Source organism: Dipteris shenzhenensis, chromosome 22, assembly GCF_047967505.1.
Source record: "Dipteris shenzhenensis isolate YYH24624 ecotype China chromosome 22, Dip_SZ_1.0, whole genome shotgun sequence".
NCBI classification, from domain to species: Eukaryota; Viridiplantae; Streptophyta; class Polypodiopsida; order Gleicheniales; family Dipteridaceae; genus Dipteris; species Dipteris shenzhenensis.
In genome coordinates this window covers 49,893,616-49,905,343 of record NC_141617.1, presented here as the reverse complement: position 1 = coordinate 49,905,343, position 11,728 = coordinate 49,893,616, and the positions used below count along the sequence as shown (strand labels likewise).

The 11,728-nt window shown below is 43.9% G+C and overlaps 1 protein-coding gene across 1 annotated transcript; it reads left to right on the top strand.

The window, feature by feature from the left end:
* Positions 1-1,275: 1,275 nt before the first annotated feature.
* On the top strand, positions 1,276-9,104 carry MCM6 (minichromosome maintenance (MCM2/3/5) family protein). Its single transcript, XM_087393389.1, has 18 exons — positions 1,276-1,450; positions 1,541-1,720; positions 1,810-1,935; positions 2,446-2,608; positions 2,794-2,987; positions 3,080-3,278; positions 3,423-3,500; positions 3,751-3,980; positions 4,142-4,256; positions 6,286-6,360; positions 6,526-6,666; positions 7,019-7,222; positions 7,314-7,475; positions 7,571-7,626; positions 7,713-7,846; positions 7,991-8,110; positions 8,217-8,347; positions 8,579-9,104. Exons 1-18 carry the CDS (start codon positions 1,380-1,382, stop codon positions 8,711-8,713), a joined length of 2,514 nt encoding a protein of 837 aa, XP_087249515.1. The 5' UTR covers positions 1,276-1,379; the 3' UTR covers positions 8,714-9,104.
* The last annotated feature ends 2,624 nt before the right edge of the window (positions 9,105-11,728 follow it).

Sequence of the window (11,728 nt, the reverse complement as noted above, 5' to 3'; positions counted from 1 at the left end):
TATTTGGACATTGGATGTGAAAGTTACGCCACTTTTAAACGTGTTGTCCAAGGTAGTTTCGCCAATGAAAGTACCTTGAAAGACCTACTTCAAAGGGGTTTCATTGGAAAAACTACTTGATGGCTTGCTTCAATGAGGTTTCGATGAAAAAACCCTTTCATGAAAGATAGGTTGAGAGACGGTTTTCAATGTCACCCCTATTAAGTAAAAGTTGTCAGTTAAGGATCATAAGGGAATTTTCATAGAGAAGTCCAGGCTACATGTGAGTTTTTTCAAAAGCCATCCCATGATGTTACTCACCATTCCCAAAGATTCATGTAAAGATTTGTGTATCAAATAGGCATTGCTATAATGCTTTGCATATTTCTAAGTGAAACTATGTTTTCTTCCGATCCATTTTCGCCATATTTTTACATAATTGGAAGCTTTTTTTTTCCTTTGCTCGGATGCTCGAAAGATTTCGCTCTTTGGAACTCGCAGTAATGTCAATCGGTGCAGACCTCCATGGAACTAGGTTCTGTGCGGCATTGGATTTGGCGGTTGTTTTCGGATTTGGGAAAGTCTCCTCGATCTCATTATCAGAAATTCTGGCAACAGGAGGCGGTTCTTGGAGTGACGGATAGTCATACAGGCATGCGAGACTGTATTAAGCTTGTGTTTCTCCTAAAATCAATGCTTCAGGAACTACTGTAGGAGCAACTGAACTGGAAGAAATTGGAGAAGTAAGAGGGGATTCGACCAACGATGCCTCTTGCTGATAGATTAGCAACATCCTCAAGTCTAGAGCTTGTAGCTGCCACAAAGAAGATGCAAGATTCACAGGAACTACTGTAGGAGCAACTGAAATGGAAGAAATTGGAGAAGTAAGAGGGGATTCGACCAGCGATGCCTCTCGCTGATAGATTAGCAACATCCTCAAGTCTAGAGCTTGTAGCTACCACAGAGAAGATGCAAGATTTACAAGCTAGGAGGCCCGGAATAAAGAATGGTAGTAAACCAAGAATTGAAGAAAAGCAAGACTCCAATTTAGACCAGTGTTTGGCCCTTCAGATCAATCCAACATCAAAGGCCTATGATTGAACACGTGGCTCAAGGAGAGCTCAGAAAACCCAAACATCTCCTTAGGCTGCCTGCTGCAAACATTGGCTTATACAAAATAACAAATGCGTGTAAGACTCTCTTGGATTCATGTTGAGATGCCCACAAACAAGACTTTTTATTACTCTGCCTTGGAGCAAGAAGTGCATTGTGCCAAAGGTGACGTGGCGTTTGTTTTGGCGGGAAAACTTGAGCAGTTTGGCGGGAAGCTCCAGCATCTTCTTCACGTTGTTGTTGCTGCATACCTCCATCGCCATAGCCCCTCTGCTCCTGCACCCTCCATGGATCCTGCTTCTCTCCACGATGCCAGAGGCGTTCACGTCGGTTCCATGTTCTTCGACTTCCTCAGTTCGTAAGTTCCTCCGCCCTCCCCTTTCCTCGCCAGCTTCCTCGTTTCTCCTACAGCGTGACCTAACTTGTTTGCGTTCGAATTTGATGCTAGATTTACTGGCGATGCTGCGACATCCGGAGTGAGCGGGGAGCCCTCCGGTAGAGCTAAAGTCTATGAATCAGAGCTGGAGGTGATGAAATCGAAGGAATCCACAACAATGTTCGTGGACTTCAACCACGTCATGCTGTTCGATGATGCACTGCAGGCAGCTATTTCGGAAGAGTTTCTGAGGTGCGAGAGTCCCCATCATCATAGAGTTCCCAATGCGTTCATTTTGCACTCTAGGAGCAATTTCAACCCTCGACTCTGGTGTTTTGCAGATTTGAGCCATTTTTGTCAGCTGCCGCAAAAAGATTTGTACTGCAGCATAGGCCGACGTACTTCATTGAAGAAGATCCCAACAAAGATGTTCACCTGGCTTTCTTCAATCTTCCCACCGTAAAGAAGTGCGTACAGCTCGCAATTCTTTCCTTATAGCTGTCTTGCTTAATGCAAAATTCGAGTCCTTTTCATGTCCTAGTCTTGGTTCTGAAGTTTACCAGTCCTATCCAAAGTCAAATGTGCTCCAGCTGTGGACTCTGATGATTATTGAACTTTCCTGAGCTCTTGTCTTTGGAACCTTCAGAAGAGCACTGAAAACATAGATCTTTCCTTTTCCTGCCACCCTGCGCGTCTCATGTGTAGCTCTGTAGCCTTCTGAAGCTAATCAGGCGATTTGTAAGGGTTTGCTGGCATAGCCCTTCCGAATGAAAGGCTGACCCTGCATTTAGCCCGCTTTACTGTATTTTAATTGGTTAATAAACTGATTATTTCTATGGCTCAAACGGTTTATGCTGTGACGAATCTCTTAAGTGGGTTAGCTCTGCCACGCGAAAATGTATAATCATTCAACTACTAATATTTGAATTTTAGTGTGAAAAACCACGAGTTCCTCAGATTGGACTTGCGTGGAACAGGTTGAGAGACTTGGGCACTGTGGAAATCGGAAAATTGGCTTCCGTCAGTGGTGTGGTTACGAGGACCAGTGAAGTGAGGCCCGAGTTGCTCCTAGGTACTTTCAAGTGTCTAGACTGTGGAGCAGTTGTCAAGAATGTGGAGCAGCAATTCAAATACACTCAGGTCTGACAGGGAAAGAAGTTCAATTCTCTTAATCCATTGCAAAGGCAATGACTCGCTTATATGAGAATCGTTACTGGCTATGCAATGGCGATTATGATTGTTTATCTTGGCAGTTGATCCTGGTTTGGTTTAGGAGATTGAAAGTCTGATGTGGGCTTAATCCCATGCCTAAATTAATTTTGCAGCCTATTATATGTGTGAATGCCACTTGCTCGAATAGAAATCGATGGGCATTGTTGCGTCAAGAAAGCAAGTTTGCAGACTGGCAGAGAGTAAGGATGCAGGAAAATTCGAAGGAAATTCCTGCCGGTTCTCTTCCTCGAACACTCGACATTATTTTGCGCCATGAGATAGTAGAACAGGCAAGAGCAGGGGACAAGTAAGCCTGTTGGCCCTCTTTTGGTTTCATTAGTGACGATGCTTGGGCCAGTTGTGCAAGCATTGGTACTGATACGCCTGGCGGACATGTAGGTGCATCTTTACAGGAACTGTTGTCGTCATACCTGACTTGTCTGCTCTAGCCTCCCCTGGCGAGCGGGCTGAAACGAGGAGGGAAGGTGCAGGTCAGCGTAATAGTGGTGGTGCTGCTGTGGAAGGCCTACGCGGCTTGAAAGCACTTGGAGTGCGAGACTTGTCATACCGCTTGGCATTTGTAGCCAACTCAGTGCAGGTGGTGACCTTTTGTATTTATTGTGTTTCTCTCATTCTAGAATAGCTTGGATTCTCATGTTCCTTGATAAGTGCCTGGGAGACACTATTTGCTTGAAATTTGATGTTTTCTGAACCTGTTGACTTATGTAATTTTACATTGCAGCCTCAAGACAAAAAAAGGAGTATAGATTTTCGAGGTGGTAAGAAGGATGGAGAGGAGGAAGAAATGGTTAAGTTTACGGTATGTTTTTCAGACAAATAAGCCCTTTGTTGCAAAGCACGCATGGATAAATATCACCTTTCTCGCAGGAGTGAAATTCCATCTTCTTTGATCTTAATTCGTTCACTCTGTTGGATTTCTTCATCTATACCTGGGTTCGCTTATACAATAAATGATTAAGGGGCAGATAAAATCAGAGTTGTAACTGTGCAGTTTCAGGCTTAGTATCCAGATTTGAGGCTCAAACATTATCTTATTTCTTATTCTGCAGCACGAAGAACTTGAGCAAATCTTTAGGATGAAGAGTCTTCCTCAGATCTATGAGCGCCTTGTGAACAGCGTTGCTCCAACAGTCTTTGGTCATCAAGACATCAAGAGAGCTATTTTACTTATGCTCTTTGGTGGAGTTCACAAGAGAACCCATGAGGGTATCAATCTCAGGGGAGATATAAATGTGTGCATAGTAGGGGACCCGAGCTGTGCCAAATCTCAGTTCTTGAAGTAAGATTGGTTAATCTTGCCATGGTGACTCACATTGCTTTGGCTTTGAAAACGAAGTTAGTTGCAACCTGTACAATTGGAATTTCTGGTTTTTAAAATCGTGCACATGGGTTTTGATTTGCAGTTTCTCACCAGTGATAACTCGTTTCAAAAAATGGCAGATATGTTGCAGGCTTCATGCCCCGTTGTGTGTACACCTCAGGAAAATCCAGCTCAGCTGCTGGTTTGACAGCCAGTGTCGTAAAGGAACCAGAGACGGGGGAATTTTGCATCGAGGTAAGGGTCATGGCAGAGTCAGATTTTATGAGTGGTCAGTGGGAAATCTTCAATTCAAAATAGCAGCTTTACGCCCAGTAGCTACTTATTTGAATTGTGATAATAATCTTTTATGCTCATGACTCATACCTCGTGAATTATTGGTTTTTAGTCAGTAGTGTACATCCCATGCCCATTTGTGAATTGTAAAGGAAATCTCTCCTTTTAGCACCTCTTATTAAACTGAGCTGACTATCCTGTTTGTCCGACTTAATCTCGAGGCATTTAGAGCGTGGCTTCATGCATGGCGGTTTGGAGGTGAAATGGATGTATGGCGGCGTGGAGGTTTGATCAAATGCATTTTGGAATGGAGGTAGGCTGTTGAAAATCGGAGGTGGATGGAGGTAGGCTGGTCAAATTAAATGCAGGCTGCTGAATTCAGAGGGTGGAAGATCCCTGTAACATGCAAGGGTTAATGATCATGTAATCGCTGCGATATTGTGGGTTGTCTTTGCCAACCGACTGGCTAGCCAAACTGGGAAACCAGCTATGTCGGTTGGCTGGCTGGTAGGGCCAGCAAAAGCCAGCCCTACTGGCCGACTTGAGGCTGCCTAAAAAGGGCACCTGGTGGACCAGCCCCTCACTATGTCATTAGGCCACCTTTGGGGGCCCTTTCAGGGATCCTATCGTAGGCTAAGACCTAGACCTAGCTAAATCCTAAGATGGAAATATAAGAGCGCATTCCTGCCTTCCGCCAGCTGAGCAAAAAGGACCACTCAAAGGATTTCTGTGGCAATGGCCGGAAGATGTTCCCATGAATGCACCACCAGCCTGAATGCTCAATCACCTGACAATTCTGACAGGGCAGGAGGAAAGATCAGCATTTGGATCGGCAGGATAGAAGGTAGCGCCGAGATGCCCGGGGAGAATGCAAAAAAACCCGTCTCCAACAGGGCGGTGCAGTACTACCTTGTGGCGTGGCAATTTCGATTGCTAGTCGTGAGAACGGGGTGGACTTTGAAGATTCCAGGCAGTTCTCGGCATTTGCTGCTGATGCGGGAACGTCCTCTAAACCTGCTGAGTTCTCCAGTACTAATGAAAAGGACTGATCTATTGGTTGAGAGACTGACCTATGCAGCTCTTGCCTGACTGTCCTTGGACTAGGGCTCACAATGGTGTCACGGCATACAATAAAATCACCTATAAAGGGATCTACTGCTGTACATAAGCACTTGATGATGATATCAGTGATGTGCCTGCCCCCCCTTCCCCCGCCCATAAATACTACAAACCCTTCTCCAACGGGGCGGTGCAGTGCTACCTTGTGGCATGGCAATTTTGATTGCCAGTCGTGAGAACGGGGTGGACTTTGAAGATTCCAGGCAGTTTTGGGCATTCCCGCTGACGTGGGAACGTCCTCTAAACCTGCTGACTTCTTTAATGGGTACTAATGAAAAGGACTGATCCATTGGTTGAGAGACTGACCTATGCAGCTCTTGCCTGACTGTCCTTGGACTAGGGCTCACAATGGTGTCACGGCATACGATAAAATCACCTATAAAGGGATCTACTGCTGTACAAGCACTTGATGATGATATCAGTGATGTGCCTGCCCCCCCCTTCCCCCGCCCATAAATACTACCTCCATAGATTTATTCTGCTCAGATAACTTTGGGTGGATTTCAAAAAGATCTTTATGGAGCGTGTACAAATTGAGCTCTCCTCTCTCTGTAGAATTCAACTGTTCCCCCTTTGACCCATCTTTGTCTGTTCCCTGTACAGTTGCTCCAAGAGCATGTGGCCAGGCAACAACTCCAACAATGGAGGTCTGCTGCTGACTACAGAGGTGGCACATTCAAATAGCCGTTGTATGTGGCCGCGCTCCTATGCTCCTTGTTCTATTGTACAACAAGGCCTTAAAAAAGAATCTAGAGGTCTGCTTGCATGTGTATGGGACAGGGGGTGCATTTTACGCGTGTGGTTGCTTTGCCTGCTTGCACATCTACATGAGAGAGAGAGAGAGAGAGATTCAATATCCTTGGTATTGCAGGCAGGAGCACTTATGCTGGCTGACAATGGGATATGTTGCATAGATGAATTTGACAAGATGGACATAAAAGATCAGGTTCTCAGCTCTCCTCCTTTACATATGTTGCATTTGTAGCTGTTATGATAGACACTGACTGTGTTTTGCCCCTTTTCATTCTTGAGGCAAGGAATCTGTGTGTATTTTTGAAAGTGAACTCTGCACTTAAATCTCTGGCTCGGGTTCGTGTTATTTTAATGAAAGGTGGCAATTCATGAAGCGATGGAACAGCAAACTATCAGTATCACAAAGGCTGGAATTCAGGCAACACTTAACGCCCGGACATCAATTTTAGCAGCTGCGAATCCATCTGGAGGGAGATACGACAAGTCTAGGCCTTTAAAGGTGAGTTCCAGTATTCTTTTTTTCTTTTTCCCAACAGTCTAAGTCTTGAAGGTGAGTTCCAACTTCCATTATGCTTTGAAATCGAACTTCCATATGAAATTAAAAGCTAATAGTTATCATCCCTTGTGGTTTGCAAGGTCTATTAGCTTTCCTTCTGGTTTGCATGTGTCTAGACATTCACTTTTTGCACTGTTTAAAGAAGCGAGTGACTTTAGTTTGTGAAGAAAGGATGGTTTGAAGCATTGCGAGTGGCTGTTCTTTGATTCCAACTCTCATCACATATATATTTTTTGATCCCTTCCTTTGGCCACTTTCATGGTGGTTGTTAATGTGTGTCTAATCTTTTTTACAGTATAATGTAGCTCTTCCGCCGGCTATTCTGTCCAGATTTGATCTGGTACATGTCATGATAGATGAACCCGATGACGACCTGGACTACAATATAGCACGCCATATAGTGAGTGTTCATCAGAGGCAAGAGGAAGCCTTGTCGCCCGAGTTTACCCTTGCCCAACTTCAGCGCTACATCGCTTATACGAGGACTTTGAAACCGCAGGTAAATTGCATTGTATTGGCCTTGCTTTGATTATCATTCTAGTGGGAGGATCAGCAGTTTTGAAGCAACTTAAAACTCTGTTGCTGCGCAGTTGACAGAAAAGGCCAGGGAAACATTGGTCGAGGCCTACGTGACTCTTCGACGAGGCGACGCTGTGCCAGGCAGTCAGGTGGCCTACCGAATCACAGTGCGGCAGCTTGAAGCCTTGATAAGGCTATCAGAGGCCATTGCTCGGCTCCACGGTGAAACACAGGCAGGCTGAGGCTCTGAAAGCGACTCATTGCTTCTAGAGATGCAAATTTTTCGATTGCATGGAAGTAGACTGATCGTGAAAATTTTGAACTTTAGGTGCGTCGCATGCATGTATTGGAGGCGAAACGTCTGCTGGGTACCTCCATCATCAGGTACCCTATCGAAACGTTCTCTGAGCTGGTCCATCAGAGTTTGGGGGGGACTTGGAGTGGTTTGCTAATATCTTCCATCAACGCAGCGTGGATTCACACGAGATCGACCTTGACGATTTCCAAGGTGATGACGACGTGCCAGATGACATGTTGCACGACGTGAATTTAAGGCCGAACGACGATCATCAGGCCGATGAAGCACAGCCTGCAGAGCCTGCAGGTAACATCCGGTGATATCTGTTGGAGACCACTAGCCTAAGATTCCCACCTTGTCCCAGTGTCTGCGTTTGTAGAAAGACGTAAGGCAGCTCCATTTATACCAGCAAGCTTTTTCCTCTTATGAGTGCTCGCGTTGTAATCGCAGGGGACGCAACCATGGAGGAAGCGGATAGAAAGAAAATGAAAGTCACTTACGAGGATTTCCAAAAAGTTACTCGTGCAATTGTCGTCCGCCTTCGTCAGCATGAGGACACTGTCGAGGAGGGTAATCATCTTCATTTTCTGCAAATTCTTGGTTGCAGCGGCCTGAAGGAAGGGTACTATGGGCTTGTACTGATTTCAGTTTCGGGTTGACGGTCATTGGCCCGCAGCTGCAGGGATGGCCGGCCTGAAGCAAGCGGACTTGGTTCGGTGGTACATTGAGGAACAGAACACACAAGGAGCGTTCAGCAGCATGAATGAGGTGGTGGAGGAAATCAGACGGGTCCGGGCTATCATTCAGGTACTCTCCCTTCGTGGGGTCTTCACTTGATACACGCACGCTTCATGTTTAGCTAGCTGCTAATTCACTCTCGGATGAGGAAGGCAGAGCATCATTTCCCAGCCTTTTGTGTGAAGAGGAAGTATACATTTGTCAAATGAAATGCAGCGCAACCGATTTCTGACGCCCTCATTAGAGAAGGAATAAGCATGAATTACTTGGTCATTGACCCTTACCCATTTCGGATGGCAGCATTTGATAAGGAGGGAAGGAGTACTGATTGTAGTGGACGATGGTACCGGAGGAGACGCCGCTGCCGCTGATGAACCAGCTGGGGCCATTGAAAGGCGCATTTTGGCTGTCAATCCCAATTATGTCCTCGAGTGAGATTTGTTCTCGCTTGTAAATTATGCGCGTCCCTTTCCAACGACTGTTCTCTGATTGTTGCTCAAGAGGGTGACAAGCTGCAAGCCAACAAGGTAGCACAGCCCCAAAGCAAGAGCTCTAACACCTCAATTTCTGCATCATTGAGGTCTCCTCTATCTATTATTAGGTCGCTCAGTTGTGGTCTCTTTGTAACATACATCAATTAGATAGATACCGCTGATTCAGTCGGGCAGCTTTCCGTGCTGTATGGTAGGCAGTGTCATAGTAAACATCTCAACACACGTTACGGCCCTTCCATCTATTCCTTAGTGTTTTTGAGAATAAGTTTATGAATTACATGTACAATGGGAATGTAAAACAATATTTTTGACAATACATTTATTATTTGGTTTATAAAAGCAAAAAATCTTAGCTCAAATTCTATTGTTTTCAGTTCATTCATTTACATAGGTATAAATGATTTCTACATGCAAGAAAAATGAAAGTTTCCTTCGCCATATAAGTGTAACACTTCAAGATAAGATGGTGCCTACCACTTTGCTTTAAAAAAAATAAAATAAAGTGTCATATGTTGTGGAGCACTTTATAGGACAATGAAATGCAGTAATGATTTTGACTTGCAATGGAAATTAAAGCGGACTCTCTCATCTGGTGTTGACGCATAATCCGCGAACGCTAGCTTCAGTCTATTGATTCAAGGAACCCCGTGGCAACGGGAGACGGAGCGATACAGAGAGATCGATTCTTTCGTTGAGCTTTTCCCTGTGAATTTTACAAGGTGTGCACACAGGTCATAGATGCAAAAACAAAATATCATCGACCATCCCACGCTCAATTGTCGATCTACGTTTGCCCACTACCTAGCCGCGATCTTCTCCGTTACGATCTAGAAGGCGGGGTGTGGGCTTTGTGTCTTCTTCATCGATTTAAATTTCAATCGTATCATCGGCTAAATCTTTGTATTAGATATATTTTGATTGGATTGTACGCTTCCAAATCAGCGAAAGCAAGAATGGGTTGCACGTCTTCAACACATCTCAAGAAGCAAGCAACTGCGGATGGATGGAATCCTCCCTCGAAAAGCTATCCCAAGTCCACCACATTCAACAGTGCAGACTTAGATCGCCACTTAGTAGCTCTAACGTTTAGTTCCTATGGTTTGATAAAAGTTGATTCACTGAAGCCAGGAGAAGAAGTAAAAAAGACGAGATGAATAAAAAGCTTAGGGGTTTGGAATTGGCAGATTCGTCTCCGAAATCATGGAACAAAGTCAATAGCATGCTTCAGACTTTGAAACTGGGTCTAGAGAAGAGCAATTTGAGCCTGTTCGAGACAGAAGATCTTGCTATTCCACGAGGCCTGGAAAATGTAGAGATAGGAGACATAATGAGGGGTATGGATGAGGAAATTGCACGAAGTTACCGTTGGTCAACGTCTCTCATTGTAGTTTATAAATATCTATGCAATGTTATTTATAAATATTTTGAATGTTGACCTTTAATTGATATAATCGGTTGACCAAATGCATGTTAGGAGGCAATGCTATGCAGTGTTGTTTATAAATATTTGAATGTTGATGATATATAATCAGATGACCAAATGCATGCTCTCTTCAAGCTTCTCTGCCAATGCTTTGCAACCATTGATGAGCTCCATGAGTACCGCCTTGAAACTGAACACATTCACATTCATTGTGCCACGCCCCAGTATTGTAGGAAGCACCGCAACATAAGCAAACATGCACCTCAATCACATGGTTTGCAATGCAAACAAAAATCCAAGTCAAACCATTAAGAAAAGCCAATCCCCTAGGATTAACATGACCAAAAATCTATTAACATGATTGCCAAATCAAAGGTGGGCACACCAACATTACCTAATCCAGTAAATTTGCAAGCCATATTAAATCATTGCTATAGACCATAGTGAGCTTTTAGGATCCATTCTATCCACGTTTGATGTTTTGGTTTTGAGTGGCCCTACCTTGGTATTATACAACATGACAAGCATACCTTTCTTAAACTTCTTCCATTCAATATAATAATCATGCCAAGCTTTCCATTATGCTCTGGATTACCTCTCGTGACCAAGCGACTCAGATGCATAGCTCATCCAAATCAACAAGCTATTGTAATTGTCTCCTATTTCCTTGGGCTCTTCTAAGATGATGTTGGTTGTGACTCAAACTCAAAACTAAAAATTCCAAAAGAAAAACCCTAATCCTAAAGCCATTTTGAAAGAAATTGTTTATGGTGTCCTTATATGTTGTTTGATATGCCCAAAGTGTAGCATGTAGCTTGGTGTCCCAAAATCTTAGATGTGTGCAATAGTAAGGTCTTCCCCTTGAACTTTGTAGTAGAGAGTATGATCTGCATTGGATTTTATATATCCCAGATTAGCAAAATACTTGTCGATTCTAATGTACCAACTTCTGGGTGCTTGCTTTAGACCGTAGAGACTTTTCTTGAGATGACAAACCTGATTCTCTTTCCCTGGTTCAACATAATCTGTTGGTTGTTGCATGTAGACTTCCACGTCTAGGTAACCATTGAGAAATGCATTCTTGAGATCGAGCTGGTACACATTCCATCTGCTGAGTGCCGCTGGTGATATCAAGAACCATATGGAATCCATCTTTGCTACTGGAGCATAAGTCTCATCATAATCTTGACCATATTGCTGTGCAAATCCTTTTGCAACTAGTCTGTCTTTGTATCTTTTGATGCTTTCATCTAGATTGTACTTCACTTTGTATACCCATTTGTTTGCTATGGCCATCTTTCCTGGTGGAAGGTTGCATAATTCCTAAGTATTAATCTTGTACAAAGCTTCCATTTCTTCATTCATAGCAATTTGTCATTCTGGCTTATCAATTGCATCTTTGAAGTACATTGGCTCTTCCATAAGAGTGTTTAAACCTGAATTGCTTTGTCTTTTTGAGCATATGCCAATCTCGTAGGTGGTCTGCTTTCCCTATTAGACCGTCTGAGTTATTGTGGCTCTTCATGGGGTGCT

Excerpts from the sequence above, each read along its gene's own strand:
- MCM6 (XM_087393389.1), top strand. The coding sequence starts at position 1,380 with ATGGATCCTGCTTCTCTCCACGATGCCAGAGGCGTTCACGTCGGTTCC. Across the intron at positions 3,501-3,750 it reads AAGAAATGGTTAAGTTTACG|CACGAAGAACTTGAGCAAAT; the intron begins GTATGTTTTTCA and ends CTTATTCTGCAG. Across the intron at positions 8,111-8,216 it reads TGAGGACACTGTCGAGGAGG|CTGCAGGGATGGCCGGCCTG; the intron begins GTAATCATCTTC and ends ATTGGCCCGCAG.